This window comes from Platichthys flesus, chromosome 14 (genome assembly GCF_949316205.1).
Source record: "Platichthys flesus chromosome 14, fPlaFle2.1, whole genome shotgun sequence".
Lineage (NCBI taxonomy): Eukaryota > Metazoa > Chordata > Actinopteri > Pleuronectiformes > Pleuronectidae > Platichthys > Platichthys flesus.
In genome coordinates this window covers 1802071-1817185 of record NC_084958.1, presented here as the reverse complement: position 1 = coordinate 1817185, position 15115 = coordinate 1802071, and the positions used below count along the sequence as shown (strand labels likewise).

The following is a 15115-nucleotide window of genomic DNA, read 5'->3' as shown; positions in this document are numbered from 1 at the left end:
TGCATAATTGGCGATGAAACGGCGGTAATATCCGCAAAATCCCAAGAAGGATTGAAGAGTCTTCAGGTGCGTAGGCTGTGGCCAAGTGGTAACTGCCTCTATCTTGGATGAGTCAGGCGATACTCCATCTGCCGACACGATATGTCCAAGGTACTTTACCTTTGGGAGGCAGAACTGACATTTGTCGACCGAGATTTTTAATCCAACCTCTGCCAGACGATCAAGAACTTTAAGAAGTCTCTCTTCATGCTCTTCTAAAGTTCGGCCAAATACAATCAGGTCATCGAGGTAGACAAGGACTTCCAGCAGATTCATGTCACCCACAGCCTTCTCCATTAATCTCTGGAAGGTGGCTGGGGCTCCAGTTATCCCCTGCGGCATCCTCTCGAACTGGAAGAACCCCAGCGGACAGATGAATGCCGTCTTTTCCTTATCTTCCTCAGCCATAGCAATTTGGTAATAACCGCTCCGCAGATCAAGAACGGAGAACCACTTGCTTCCGGTCATCGAATCCAACACATCATCGATACAGGGTGTTGTGTACTGATCGGGGATTGTTCGGCTGTTCAACAATCGGTAGTCAATACACATTCTCACAGCTCCAGTCTTTTTGCGAACAATCACAATTGGGGATGCATAGGGACTACGAGACTCTTTGATGATCCCCGCACGCAACAGTTCCTGAATGTGCTTTCTCACGTCTTCCAGGTCAGCTGGGGCCAGGCGACGAGAGCGCTCTCTGAAAGGCCGTGGATCTGACATCCGGATCGTGTGCTCTACTTCCTTCGCCAATCCGACATCCCATTCGTGAAGCGAGAACACCTGAGACCTTGTGGATAGCTTCTGACGGAGTCTCTGTTTCCACTCCTCAGAGACAGATGAGTCTCCAAAGTTGATCAGATTCGGGTCAAACTCGTTGTCAGCTGTCTTGGACGGAGAAAGGTGAGTAGCTGCATCTGTCAGATACATATGCCCGATAACTGTTCCCACTGGTATGACTGTCTCTGTCATGGACTCATTTTGGACCAAGATTCTGAAATGGCTGACGTTCACGTCTTTGCTGGGCACCACCATTGGCTGAAGTAGCACACCAGCAGGGAGTGGCGTTAGGGGAGACGAGTCCACCATCAGGATCTGTTTGTCGACTTGGTGTTTGTACTCGACTTTACAGACTGCACTGCAGTCACCACCAGGGGGCAGAGTCAGTGGGCCAGGGCCTTGCCATAACACACAGCCGATATCATCATCCTCTTCCGGGGCTGTGGTTGTGTTGTCTCTGTAACACTGTATCCCCAGTGTCTGTGTGATGTCGATGCCGTTGTCTTTACTTTGCTGCACAAGACGTCGAATGTGACTGGCATTGGTCCCCACAATGACCGGAGTCTGGTCTGCAGTTCTGGGCTGGGGGCAGATAAGAGCAAGGATGGTCACTGTCTGGTCGGCACCTGCTACCTTTGCTGGATATTCAACGTCGACCACTACGTACCCACGGTAGGGATAACTGCCCTCGGATTCACTTAATCCCCACAGAGCTAAACCAGACACAGGGCGTATGGGAACATCAGACAGGTAGGTTTGGTACCAAGACTCGAAGATAATGGTAACCTGTGACCCACTGTCAAACAAGGCGTCACAGCAGTGTCCATTTACTTTCACAGGTACGATGCTGGGTGGACCAACCAAGCCTTCAGGGATGCCAGCCGGCTCCGATGCGGTAACTGCACTTTTCTTGACCCCACAGTTTACTTCACTGGCGGTGGAACCACCAGACTGCTGTTTGTCTTTTGTCATCTTTAAAGCATGAATTAGCTTTCTGATAACCTGGCTTGATTTTCAGGGTTGTGACACTTGGTGGCAAAATGTCCGCTCTCACCACACCTATAGCAGAAATTCTCCTCTGACTTTTTCGGTGTTCCTTTGGGTGAGTTGGAGAATTGTTTTGAAGCCTCCATGGTCGAAACTGCAGCGTCCTGTTCAGACATCGTGTTGCTAGTTTTCTGCTTTAGTCTTTTCAGTTGTTTTTTCAATGCAGCCAGCTCGGCGTCCTGTCGGTTCTCGGGGCCAGGCGGTAAATGGATTGGTGTAGCCTCCCTGTAATCCTCTTTGACTGGAGTGGATTGGGTCACCACTGATGCAACCATTGATTTCAGTTCTTTTATTTCCGCCTTTAAACTCTGGATCTCTGCTTGCCTTGTATCCACTTCTTTATTAACATGCACTTGGTGTACTGAGGCGCTGAGCTTCTTTCTAGAAGTTTCATACTCTTCCTCAGCACGAATCTCAGTCAAAAGCTGTAGAAAGCTTGGGGGTACAGCCTTCCTTTCTCTCAAGCGCAGCTGGATCAGCATCAGGTCTGAATCGATAGCACCTCTTAGCAGTTGCTCCAGTCGGGCTCGGTCCATGCAGCTCGCAGGAAGACCACCTCGTTGAATCACTTTGGCTAGAGACCTCTCTAAGCGTCGAAGGAAATCTGACAGTTTCTCTCCTTTTTGCTGTTGCATTAATCTGAAAGCAAAGTAGAGATCATCACCGGACTCAGCACTTCCAAAAGCACTTTCAAGAGCTTCCAGGTACTCTTTTGGGCTGGCGTCAGAATGTGTGTGTCGCACTGCTTTCACAATTTCTAGTGCATGTCCCTTTAAACTTCCAATAATTCTGCGTCTTTTTTCTCTTTCAGAGCATTCAGTCTCCTCCACCATGAGCCATGCCTGCTCTAGCCAATGGTCAAATGGTTCCTCACCTGGCAGCGTTGGTAGGGCTCCCGAGAACATGCGTAGTCGACCATAACTCCCTCCATCAGCTGGCTTAGTTGTCTTGTCCAACAAATCTCCAACAGCGCGAAGGATAGATTCAGTGGAGTTAGTGGGCGGGGGTGTACTGGGGAATAATGATTGGAGGTCCTCCATTGTTTTACCTTCAGCCTGCAGCAACCCTATCAGTTTACTGTTAAACTCTTCGGCAGCTGCCTGAGCCTTTCCTATGATGATAACAAGCCACGCCTCTCCACCATCATCTGGTTTAACCTCAGGAGGAACACTCTCTTCATTCACAGTCTCTTTACTCTCACACAAAACCATCCGTTGGTTTAGTCTTGCACTGAAGTTTCTCCCACGGACACGCACTCGTCCAAAAGACTTGATAGTTTCCAGTGTTGCTTCAACTGCACTGATCTCTACTTCTTCTGGGACGATGGTCATAATCGCATGTGTCTCATCCAAACCCTCACCACGGCACCAGCGTTTTAACTCTGACACTAGTTCTGTTCTTTCCATGTTAATGCTGTTTGTAAGTTAGGTTAGCACTTTAATTAGTTACTTTGCCTTTAACGCTTTAACTTTTTTTTTTTTTTTTTTTTTAATGAGAAATCCAAAATTATCCCAGCGGTGCCTCCATTTTATGTAGCGCTCCCCTTGGTAGTCATGGTGATAAGGGCAGGGCTTTTGGGTTCTTTATCAACTATTTTTAACCCTGATTAACTCAGTTTTAATGTTAGTTTTGAATCTCTCTTTTTCTGTTTTAAAGTACACACATGAACTGTTTTTAACTTACTTATAACTTCACCTTTAACCTGTTTTTCATAAAGATGTTAACCCCTCAGGTCTCTGTGTATTAAAGGTAAGTAAATGAAATATACCACACACGGTTTTAAGAAAATAAGTTCTCAATTATTTACTTATGCAATGATTAATGCAATATAACAATAAAATAAAAATATAAATGTTCTTTTTGTCGTTAAACCTTCACAATAAATTCCCCTTTTTTAAGGTAAAAACTCTGAATTGTCCCTTTTTTTCACAGGAAACACAACAAAGGAATTATACCTCTTTTGCAAGAAATGTAATAACTGAAATAACCCTGTTTCTTCTTTTCAGGTAAACACAGTAAATAAAAATATCCTTTGTTCTGTTTTAGTGAAACACTATCACAAATATTCACAGATATCAATAGACTTTTTAACCCAAAAATATCAATGCAGAACCTTCAATTCACTCAAATTCACTGAAATGCAATATGTGGGCCCACACACCTGATAACTAAAGCCGGCACTTTAGTTACTTCAAATAAACCTGGGTACCCCTTTAGTGCATCGGTGCAGGCCTGGATGTCGCTTGGGATGAGCTGGTGGTTGGAGAAGAGGTGAGTTGAGGAGAAGATCCGTCCGGAGGAAACAAAACCCCGTCACTGCCGATGTCGCGGTGTTCGCTCGTCGTCTGCAGCTCCACGCTCCTTTCCCCACAGTCACTGCTGAATAGATAGCTTGCTGCTAACTCGTACAGTCACTGTGAGCTAAACTAGCCGCTGTGTTAGCTTCTAGCTTCACGTCTTCCTCACGGTTTGAGTAATCCACTCACACCCACAGGAAAATCACCACTGAGTCCTCTGGAGAGTCCGGGTTGAACGCCTCCACGACTTGGTCACTCAACGTCTGTACAACAGTCTCTTTTCGTTACTGTTCTTCCTACATCTCCCCGTGTCTTCTACCTGTTCGCTCCGAACTCTTTTCTTTTTTCCGACCCGCTCTTTTTTTCCCGTCCCGAAACAACCCCAGAGGTTAGGTTCCGGCCCATCTCAATTAACCCCATACATGCTGGTACATATTACGTTTACAGATACATTATACTTCAAATAAAACAATAAACACATAATATATACTTTTAACTGTTTTAACACTTCTATAGTATTTTAATGAATTTCAACCTTTTTAATCACACTATTTATATGCTTGGAAGAAATTATATTACTTAATATTTTTAACCGGGTTACATATATATTTCTTTCATTCCTATTTATTAATTTTTTCTTTCAACGTATTAACTCTTCATTGTACCCTCGGCACCATTGTAAATGAGGGTCTTATTCCTCAACAACCCAGTCTCATCAGCAAATGTTCAGTGGCAACGTTGGTCCACTTGGAATGACGTTACCATTTCACAATCTGGCCTCTCAGAGTGTGAGATGGTAACATTTTGTCAGCCCATTGTTTTGCATTGGCGTGTTCTCACGTCAGGTGACTCACAAGCTCCCGTCTGCGGAGAGGAAAACATGGCGGATATTCCTTGTTTTTTCCAGATAAAAATATAATTTTGTAAGTTTTGGGCATAAAAATACATTCTGACACCATTTCTAGCGAGAAATGTGCTCTTTGCTTCCACAGTCTTCAGCCAGTTTGTGCTTATGATAAATATTTTAATAGTTATCACGAATGTTTTTATCGTTGCTATGAGGGTTGCTATCACGCTGCCATGCCAGCACAAAGCAGCGTGCTGTTAAAATCACCGTTCCTGCATAGTGTCGTTCAGGGATTGTGAATGCTATTCACGTTATATAATATTAATATTTGAGGCTAGATTACACCTCTAATGCGAAGGATCCTGCGAGACCGTTCATCCCGAAGGGGGACCGACTGCGCCACGGAGGGACTGGGCGAGCGGACCGGACGTGTGGATTGTAAACATCCTGTCCATTTAACTCAGTGCTGAGCTGAATAGCCGGTGCGCTTGGAAGGCCACAATGTCATCTTCCTTCTGTCAGGTAAGTAGTTTATTGTTTTTAAAGATCGTTACTATCTAGGTTTACAGTCCGACTGCTGAGACAGCGGATGCAGAGTCCATTGATACACACAATGGATGCTATTCTTCAGCTAATACGCCATTGTTAGCCACATGGTTCAGCCCACGGAAGCCTGTGCTACCTGGGAGGTGAATACATGGTTGTTGAAACCAGTTCAAGATGCTTAGCTCATCATTGAGGGACGCTACAATATAAATATAAACATGAATTTGATTTATGAATGCTTTAGATTAATAAGGAGTGTATTTCTCTACCGTTACTCCACAATATCAGGTCAATTTGGTTAAATGTATAGTATGCACTATGACAATGTTTCCATGTTATGGAGTTGCGATTCATTTTATAAAACAATTGCTATGATCTGTTTTTTACTCAAGGAGGATCCAAGTGAAGCTACAGGAGTTTCATTAACGTCAATAACTTGGACCGAACACTTTGTTTTGCTTGATCATTTTAAGTACAAGATAAGGTGGATGCATTTATGGGATATTTTCAGCGAGAAAAACATTCTGCTTTAAGCACCTTACGTTTATGGACATGGAGCAGAAAACACGTGTGGCAGTGAAGCCCCCACCAATCAGAACAGAATTGTGTCAGTGTTGGCCCCAAAGTGTTGCAGCAGCCGGCTCGCTCCAGCGATGTTTTGTGGTCACGTTACCTGCAGGGGGACATTTAACAGCACTGGATGACGTTGACAACTTCTGAGCAGCATGCATCACATCAAGTCAACACTACACAGAGCTGCATAAAGTCCATGCATCTATTGACTTCTTGTTGGATGAGATGGCCCAGCTCTTCCAATATTATATTGCGTAATATTTCAAAAATTAGACATGTCCTTTTACAAAAAGATGCAGAAAAACTAGTCCACACCTTTGTTACATCGAGACTGGACTATTGTAATTCATTATTATCAGGCTCCAGCAGGAAGTCGTTAAAGACTCTACAGCTTGTCCAAAATTCCGCAGCACGTGTCCTGACGAGAACAAAGAGAAGAGAGCACATTTCTCCAATATAAGCATCGCTACACTGGCTTCCAGTTAAATCTAGAATAGAATTTAAAATTCTCCTCCTCACCTTCAAGGCCCTTAATAATATAGCGCCTTTTTACCTTAAAGAGCTGTTAGTACCTTATAAACCCGCTAGAGCACTCCGCTCCCAAAATTCAAGCCTACTTGTCGTCCCTAAATTCTCTAAAAGTAGAGTAGGAGCCAGAGCTTTTAGCCATGAAGCCCCTCGGCTGTGGAATAATCTACCACTTTCAGTTCGGGAGGCAGTCACCATCTTTTCGTTTAAAAGTAGGCTCAAAACCTTCCTTTTTGATAAAGCTTATAGTTAGAGCTAATTAGTGCTCCAGAACGTTACTTGTTCTATTTTATGACACATGACACATGGCGCTTCTCTTTCCAGCTTCTCCTTCCTCTTCTCCATCCCTATCCCCCTTCCCCGGAATCTCTCTGTGACCGCACCATGGATTGCGGTTTGTGGATCGCGCACCGGGGGTCGTGGTGTTGGATCCAGTGTGGCGGATTTTGAGTCATGTGGGCTGATCGTGGTGCTGGTGGCGGACCCTGTGTCGCGTTGGCATTGGGCACGGGCGGTGGACCAGGACCGCAGTGGTGGCTTGTGATGGGTCCTGGTGGGCGGCGGTGGACGGTGACTGAGGACTGGAGTGGCGTCTGGTCTGGATGGTGGATCGTGGTCTAGATGGTTGCTGAGCATGGACTGTGCTTGCAGCGGGACTGCTTGGCATGTCATGTTGGGGTTGTCCTTCGGGATGTCTACCCTCATCAAATGCGGCTAGAGATTTTGATTATTGATGATGTTCTCCTGCACGTGGCATCTATTGCACTTCTGTCCGTCCTGGGAGAGGGATCCCTCACATGTGGCTCTCTCTGAGGTTTCTACATATTTTTACCCTGTTAAAAAAGGGTTTTTAGTAGTTTTTCCTTACTCTTGCTGAGGGTTAAGGACAGAGGAGGTCACACCCTGTTAAAGCCCAATGAGATGAATCTGTGAATATGGGCTATACAAATAAAATTTGATTGAGCTGGATAATGGTCTGAAATGATGTGCTATTGTGACATGGTCTGGTCTCATTTAAGTCTGAATGAAATCAGTATGTCTGAGTAAAAGAGACAACTGTTCATCCAGCCCATCTTTAGCCTTATATTACTTCCAATTCCGCTCATTTAAGATTTAAATTACTTAAATCCTCATCATGCTGTGAGACATCTCTCCTGTAGCGCGAGGGGTAGTGTAGGACCCATTTCCAACTTTGAACAAACAGCTTAAGCCATTAACACCAATTTTCTCGCCATCTACAGACCCAGTGTAAAATTGCTTTTTAATTTATTTAAAGGATCGGTTCATTTTTTTTACAATAATATATATCAACCCTTGTATAATATACATATTTGGAATTGGTTTGTTGATTCGTTTTCCCTCAGATTCTATTCCTTCCTTCAGAGAGCTGATGATGTAGACAATAAAGTGTGAAATGTCATGTCACAATACTTGTGCGGCTTTAAATAACCAACTGTGAAGTTATAGGCTGAGCCATGTATATGCAGCAGAAGTTCTGGGTAAGTTGGAGAGGGAAGATAACCCACCCAAAGACATTTATTGAAAAATAACGAAACAAATGCAAGAACATTATCAAACACATTTATTGAAAAAACTCCTTGTATTAAATTGAAATTCTCTATAGTGAATAAATTTATTCTTTAAAAAAAAATAAAAGGTTTGTCTTGATGACTGGTCAGTACTCAGCATCTTGTATTCCTTCCATTTCCACCTGTAAGAGGCAAAGAAAACCTGTTTTCTTCTGTTAAGTCTTAAATGTATTACGTCAGTACATTTAGGTTAGGCAGTGCGTAAAGCAGTACAACTCTAAAAACGTAATTAAATCTTGAAGTTGCATCCTAAAAGTGTGGGAAAGAAATCTTTAAAAAAAATTATGAAAAAAAAAAGAAAGCAATGCATGCCTCTGTGTTGATACAATACAGTTGGGTGACTGACAAGGTAATTCAGACTGCCCATCAATGCTTAAGGCGTTTGTAGTATCTGGTGGACTGCATTTATATCATGAGCATAGTTACATTCAAGAAATGTCGTACAGCTAAATTAGGGGAACAGCCATAGAAACTCAAGTTAAGAATATCCATTAGCAATTTGGAGTTATTTTATCGGTTTGAAAAACCTTTCTCCAAAACCAGCGGTCTGTGGTTGACATGAAAGCCTCACATATTTATCTGCACTGACTGATCACCATCACCCATTTCAACACCAACTACGTTCTGTGATAGTCACCTCTTGATTTTACATAGTAGCCGCTGAAAGCCTCCTGCTGCCTGTCGTAATCTTCTGTAGATACAAGACGATTTTGTTTAAAACAAGATCCAAAGAATGTGTTCCTCTGTTATCTGGTTTCTGTGAGGGATGGTGGACTATATGAAAACTAATTTATGAACTGAACAATTGTTGCGCTCTACCCATCATTTGATGGAGGGCCTCAGTTAAAAAAAAATTATAGTGGCATTTACTTGTGAACACTGCTCAGGATTAAGTCACATTTTAATATAAATAATGATTGCATCATCGTCAGTTAGATCTTAATTTACATAAACACAGCTGCTGATCCAAGTTAATCGTTTTTCTGTCTTGGGGATTTTGCATTTTCATGTGTCCTCTTTGGGACAGCAAGCATGTTCAGTTAGCATTTTAAGCTTATTCGTCTCAAAAAGAGATGTATATAAATCTATTTGAGCTGTAAGCTATGGAATTCACTTGAGAAAAAATATTGCTCCAGTTTCTGAGCAAACGAGACGCCTCAAAATCTTTGTACTTTACCTCTAAACAATCAACACCTGAGGGGCTTCCTGAGAGCGGAGTAATCACCAAGAGAGCCAACTGAGTTATTATCTGAACATATTTTATACATTTGCCTGCATTCATTATCAATAAGAGATTACCTGAAGCCTTCTTCCTCCGCTGGTAATGCCTCTTCTGGTTTCGCTGCAAGTGTCCTCCACATCGTTCATCCTGTCCTTTGTTTGCCATCTTCACATCTATGAGACAAGTAACAGTTAAAGTACACTCCGATAATTACACAGCTAAATCAGTCATTGTTGAATAAAGGTGGAGAGCACCTGAATATTTAAAGGGATGCCTTCTTTTTGTTTCCATGTCATCCATCACCTCTCTACAAGAACACGGCTCCTGTAACTCGGTACACTGAATGCCACAATCCACTAAATGGCCCTTTGATGGAGACACTTCAGTCATAATCGGTTTAGCCACTGGTACACACAACTGTTCATTTCCCAGACGACTGACTTCTTCGTTCGCACAGGTTTCATCCTCCACCTCAATGTCTACTCCGTTTTGTACAATCAGGTGATCTGCAAAAGAGATTCCCTTTCTTAATGTAGAGCTCAAGAGGAGAACTGCCCCAAGGGCCGGAGGACAGGGGCTTCTCTCCTTTTGCCCATTTACAATAAGAGGTTCCTGATTTGGGCTTTGATTAGCCTCAGGTTCAGAAGACCCATTTTCATCCACATCCTTGGCATTGAGGGGAGATTTTATTTTGTCCTGCAGGCCAGTCATGGAAATAAAGGGAATGTTTTCTGGAGTTATGCATTGTCCTTTCATTTCATAAGCATACATTTCATTATCCAACTCTGGCACCATTGGTGGAATCCTGCAATGCCGCTTCATCTTACCAGCCTTGACAATTAGATTGTCACCTTCTGTTGACTGTTCGCAATTTTCAGTTTCCTCTGTTATCTCAACAATTACATCAGGTTCTAGCATGCCATTCTGCAGTAGCCACTCCTTAGAGGGAGCAAAGAGAGGTAGAGACTCCACAGACCAAACAGACTCATTCATTTTTCTCCCAGTCCTGTAACTATTAAAAGGCATTTCATTGTGACTGACTTCTGGAGTGTCTTCCTCTAGACACGTCTCATGGCCATCTTCTTGCTCATCTGAGACCTTGGGTAGTTTGAGGATCTTAAAAAATGCTTCACTGGTCTTTGAACTCAAGAAACCCACAGCATCATCACCATGAGTATTGTCAGTCATCACTGGAGCATCCTGAGTCACAGTTGGGCTCAGGTAAAGAGGACTTTCATGCTCCAATTCAGTTTGGGACAACACCTGGTGGTTGCAATGAGGCAGCATCTTGTTGGTCATTTTTATCACTTTTGATTGTGGAGTCCTACCTCCCCAACTCATCAGAATGTCAGGAATTGAGACGCGTCTCTCTTTGGCAACCTCATTCTCTTCTTGAGAAGAGCTACAGATCGGGACCATACTATCTGAAGAACTCACCGACCACATATTACAGTGAGCGCTTCTGCAAGAGGATACAGTCTCCTGACAAATAGTATCTGTACGGCCCTTTTGTGTTTCTCTGATACATGAATGGACAGTCTTCGTAAGATGTGGGATGCTGCTCCCATGTTTCTCCGTGATAATTTTACTGGCCTCGTTAAGCTGGACGTCCTCTGTATCACTGCTAGGCAAGTTGTGATTCTCAACAGTGGCACAGACTCTTTTTATGGGACTGGAGCTTGAAGATGGCGAGTTTGAAGTTGTTCCATGACCAGAATCTGAGCTGGCAACTAGGCTTCCTCCACCAGAACCACCCGGCTCTCTGTGTGTGGGCTCTGTTTGGACCTCAGAGTTCATGGTTTCTCTGTGCTGTACTGTATGTGGGGGGCGAGTTCTGCGGATCTGGTTTGGGTTGTGGAAGGGAGCACTGGGAGCATGGACCTGGGGGTGGAGCAACCGTCTGTAGTCAACTGCTTGCATATGAGGCTGGGGAAGAAGGTAGGCTGAAGGATCCATGTAGGGGGGAGGGGGAAATGATGGCATGACCATACCATAGCCTGAAAGGTAGACACATTTTAGTCAAGTGAACAAGATTTGTTAATGTTTAAAATTATTCACAATATCAACATTAATATAGCTTTGGCAAATGTTAGCTTTCACCTAAAAGTTGCCCTCCAAAAAACCTAAACAAAGCCCCCCCAAAAAAAAAGAAAAAAAAAAAAACTTACCCATGCCTGGATAGCCAGCAAATGGGTTATACGAGAAGGGCATGGGCCACTGGTATGGATGGAAAGGAGGTGGAGGTTGAGGATGAATGTAGAAGAGAGGGCGTGCAGAAACATGGTGTTGGGGATGAAACAAAGGTCCAGGGTCTTGACTGTTGCTGTGCAGTCCTGGATCCGGCGGCCCAGAGTTTGGTACAGCACCGTTAGCACCAAAGTACAGGCTCCCTCCATTTGGTCCTGGAAGAGTCATTTTCAACCTATACAAGGTGGTGGAGAAATATGGTCTTAGTCTGTTTTTTGTGCAAAAGGAAAAATCACTGTAGGACCTAACCCAAAATAATCTACATTGTACAATGGTAATAAGGGAATATATCAACCAGTGAATTATTGAAGTTCAGTTGTGGTTTTAAATGAGCAGTGTCTCTGCTGTAGAGTTCTACAGCAGAGAAGAATACATCAGACTGACACACATTGGTGTGGGTTTAACCCTGCACATGTGATCTGTTGACTAAGAAAAGAATATTGTTAGTCCTTCAAAAAAATATGGATAAAATTCACCACACAAGTAGAAGTTTATACAAGCTACTCATTATTGAGAAGGAAAAACACACTTGAGCCTCTACAGACTTCTTCATAGCATAGACGTGTGCCAGGAATGGTAAATTAAAAGTATTTATAGAGCACTTCTCCAGTCTTGTCCACCACTTAAAAGTATTTTACAGTACACACAAAAAAACATTATTGCTATTAACAAAGGACACTTTCATTTATGTTTCCCACTCTTTACCTTATTCATGTAGCTTACCAACTTTGAAAAGTCATATTCCCCTTAATAAAATGCTGTTGTAAATGCAGAACATTTCTGGATTGTAACTACGATCTGATGAAAATCTGTTCATTCTTTAATGAACTATATTGATATACATTTACATACAATATTGTTAATCAGTCTGTTACTTTCCAAGTGAATTCATGTTTTGTTTTTTTATCAAAATCAAACTTTTGGTACTTAAATCTTTTCAAGCTCCCAGAAACGTTAGTCGTTAAATCATGTAAAATTCAATACAAACAATGAGGAAAACCCAATCCCAAATTGACTGCCTATTGACAGATGCATGTCTCCTGTAGAGAGTAGAGTCACTTTACCTTGTTTAGAACTTGGATGTGAAACGCACGAAGCACAACTTGATTAGAAATGAACAACAGACACACCAGAATTTAAGTAGCTGTGTTAATCATACAAGCATGTGCAGCATCAGCTGATTTGAACATAACCAGCCACAGAGAGACCTCCTGCAGGGCTGAATGTGTGCCATTAGAACACTAGAGGGAGCCAAACCCCAATAATGGAGCAAGCTACTATTCACTCCAGTCTTCTATCAGGTATTTGTTCAAATATATTTGCATTTTATCAGAACTTTATTAAAAGTCAGTACTTTTATGTTCAGTACTTTTATGTGCAGTACTGACATTCTATGTTTGTCTATGAGAAGGTATCTTGCTTAAGGACGCTTCAGCATGCAGACTAAAGCCTGAAACATGCTTCTGCGTTTTCACGGGCCCGTAAGCGCAAGAGCCCTTCCGGGTCCCTTACGTGCTTATGTATCCCTCCTTAAGCCTGAAGCCTGAAACATGCTTCTGCGTTTTCACGGGCCCGTAAGCGCAAGAGCCCTTCCGGGTCCCTTACGTGCTTATGTTTCCCTCCTTACGTGCTGACGGGTGTCGACCCCCTTTTCTAAAATTTACGGCAAAGCTCCGCAAGCTCACTCAGCCCGCAAGGCTGTGATTGGTCTGCTCTACATCCCTTCTGGAGCTGCATTTCCGGTTTCATGCCCCATAATACCGGCAGAAATCACGGAAGATTTAGAAGAACGAATATAGACCAAATAGAAGAGCACTTGGCAGAAGATATCCGATAGTATGATCACTTGTATAACCTGTCACTGACTGGCGGATTTGTCCGCCAGAAAAAGGCTACGAGGAGCCGCAGTGGCTATGTAAATAAACAATCGACGAAGAAGAAAGAAGGCGTCTCTAAGGTCGTCTCGACAAAAAGCATTACTCCGCCTAGTGTTCTGGCGCGGAATTGCTTTGTAAGACGCGCAACGGTTGGGGAAGCATGAGTGAAAACGAGTCTTGCGCCACAGCGGCGTGAAAAGACGCAGTCGCAGAAGCATGTTTCAGGCTGGGATCAAACTGGCCGCAGTACAGCAACCATAAACGTCTATTCGAATGAACTTTGACCCGTCACAATCCCCCCATTGGCCCATTGCGGTTTTAGGGGTTTAACAGGACGCTCATGCCGCGCCCCCTAGTCTGCAGGCCGCAGACGGATCGTATTGCCAGTTCCTTGCTTAAATGGGCAGCGACAGCTGGCTCAGCTTTTCAGGGGGCACATCTGCTTTTTTGTCATCCTCTGGTGGCAATTCCGCCTTTTGCTGTCAATCAAGGCCAGCAGCTGTAAGTATTATTAATGCCTGAAGAAAATAATAATAATAAATATAATAAAATAATATGGAAAAATTAAACATAAACAATTTATTGAATAAATAAGAAGCAGCCGCCACTGATATACAAGCAATATATAATCAAAAGTATTTATTTTAAAGTATAAAAAAGTTATTTTATTATTATTATTTATTGTTATTAAATAACTAAAATCAAAAACATTAAAAACAATCTATTAAAAATGTCTGTAGCAGCTAAGCTGTTTGTATTAAGGAATAACCAACAAGTTGAGACAGACAGGCCATGGACTGTTCGACATCGGATGTGAATGATTGCACTGCCTACTAGACTGAAAAAGGAGAGCACCAGGGATCATGTTCAAACCTGCTTATGTTCATGATCATGATCATCTTTTGCAGCTGGTTTGAGGACCAGCAAGATGGGGATTTCTATCAGCAGGGGAGGTCTGTCATTTCCTTTAACGGTTAGGGCTGGGGCCAGGTGCTGTGCATTCCTGCTTTGCTGGCGTACCTTATCACCTGATTTTCCGCCTGATGAAGCTGTGATCCCAGACACTTGAACTGTGCAACAGGCTTAAACCTGGGGGGATCTTGCTGACTATATATATATATAAATACCTTGTGGTACCTCTGCTCTCTGGTATTGTACACCCTTACAAAACGTTGCATTCTTGCAAAGAACAAAGTTGTAACTTTTTAACACTGATTCTAGATATGGTTTTGGTTTTGATTTAAGTAAATCATAAAGATGAGAGGTTGTCCAGTCTGTCCACAAGCCTGTTGTTCCTGTTGCCCACTGTCACGCATGGCCCATCGCATGGGAAAGGGGGGATAAATTAGATCAGAGGTCTTCAAAAGGGAGTCCGCAGAGGCACTGCAGGGGTTGGTTGACTTTATAACCAATTATTTTTCCATGAATTTAAATGTGTTTAAATACACATTAACCTGCATCAGACATATTTTGAGGCTGATATGACCCTCTGCCTGACAACCTCTATCTGTCCAAGGTAAGAT

The 15115-nt window shown here is 43.0% G+C and overlaps 2 protein-coding genes across 3 annotated transcripts; both read right to left on the bottom strand.

Moving 5' to 3' along the window:
* Window positions 1-1805: 1805 nt before the first annotated feature.
* On the bottom strand, window positions 1806-3197 carry LOC133968311 (paraneoplastic antigen Ma2 homolog). The gene has a single exon (XM_062404286.1). It carries the CDS (start codon window positions 3195-3197, stop codon window positions 1806-1808), a length of 1392 nt encoding a protein of 463 aa, XP_062260270.1.
* Window positions 3198-8222: 5025 nt separating this feature from the next.
* On the bottom strand, window positions 8223-12856 carry buc2l (bucky ball 2-like). Of its 2 annotated transcripts, XM_062403663.1 has the most exons (6): window positions 12780-12856; window positions 11637-11890; window positions 9723-11465; window positions 9546-9641; window positions 8884-8937; window positions 8223-8368 (listed from the first exon to the last, which is right to left on the bottom strand). In XM_062403663.1, the coding sequence occupies exons 2-6, from the start codon at window positions 11881-11883 to the stop codon at window positions 8340-8342; spliced, it is 2169 nt and encodes a 722-aa protein (XP_062259647.1). In that variant the 5' UTR covers window positions 11884-11890; window positions 12780-12856; the 3' UTR covers window positions 8223-8339. The 2 variants fall into 2 exon arrangements, with proteins under 2 accessions (XP_062259647.1, XP_062259648.1); XM_062403664.1 differs by lacking the exon at window positions 8884-8937.
* Window positions 12857-15115: the final 2259 nt, after the last annotated feature.

Excerpts from the sequence above, each read along its gene's own strand:
- buc2l (XM_062403663.1), bottom strand. The coding sequence starts at position 11,883 with ATGACTCTTCCAGGACCAAATGGAGGGAGCCTGTACTTTGGTGCTAAC. Across the intron at positions 11,466-11,636 it reads TGCTGGCTATCCAGGCATGG|GCTATGGTATGGTCATGCCA; the intron begins GTAAGTTTTTTT and ends TCTACCTTTCAG. Across the intron at positions 8,369-8,883 it reads CTACTATGTAAAATCAAGAG|GTGGAAATGGAAGGAATACA; the intron begins GTGACTATCACA and ends TGCCTCTTACAG.
- LOC133968311 (XM_062404286.1), bottom strand. The coding sequence starts at position 3,197 with ATGACCATCGTCCCAGAAGAAGTAGAGATCAGTGCAGTTGAAGCAACA.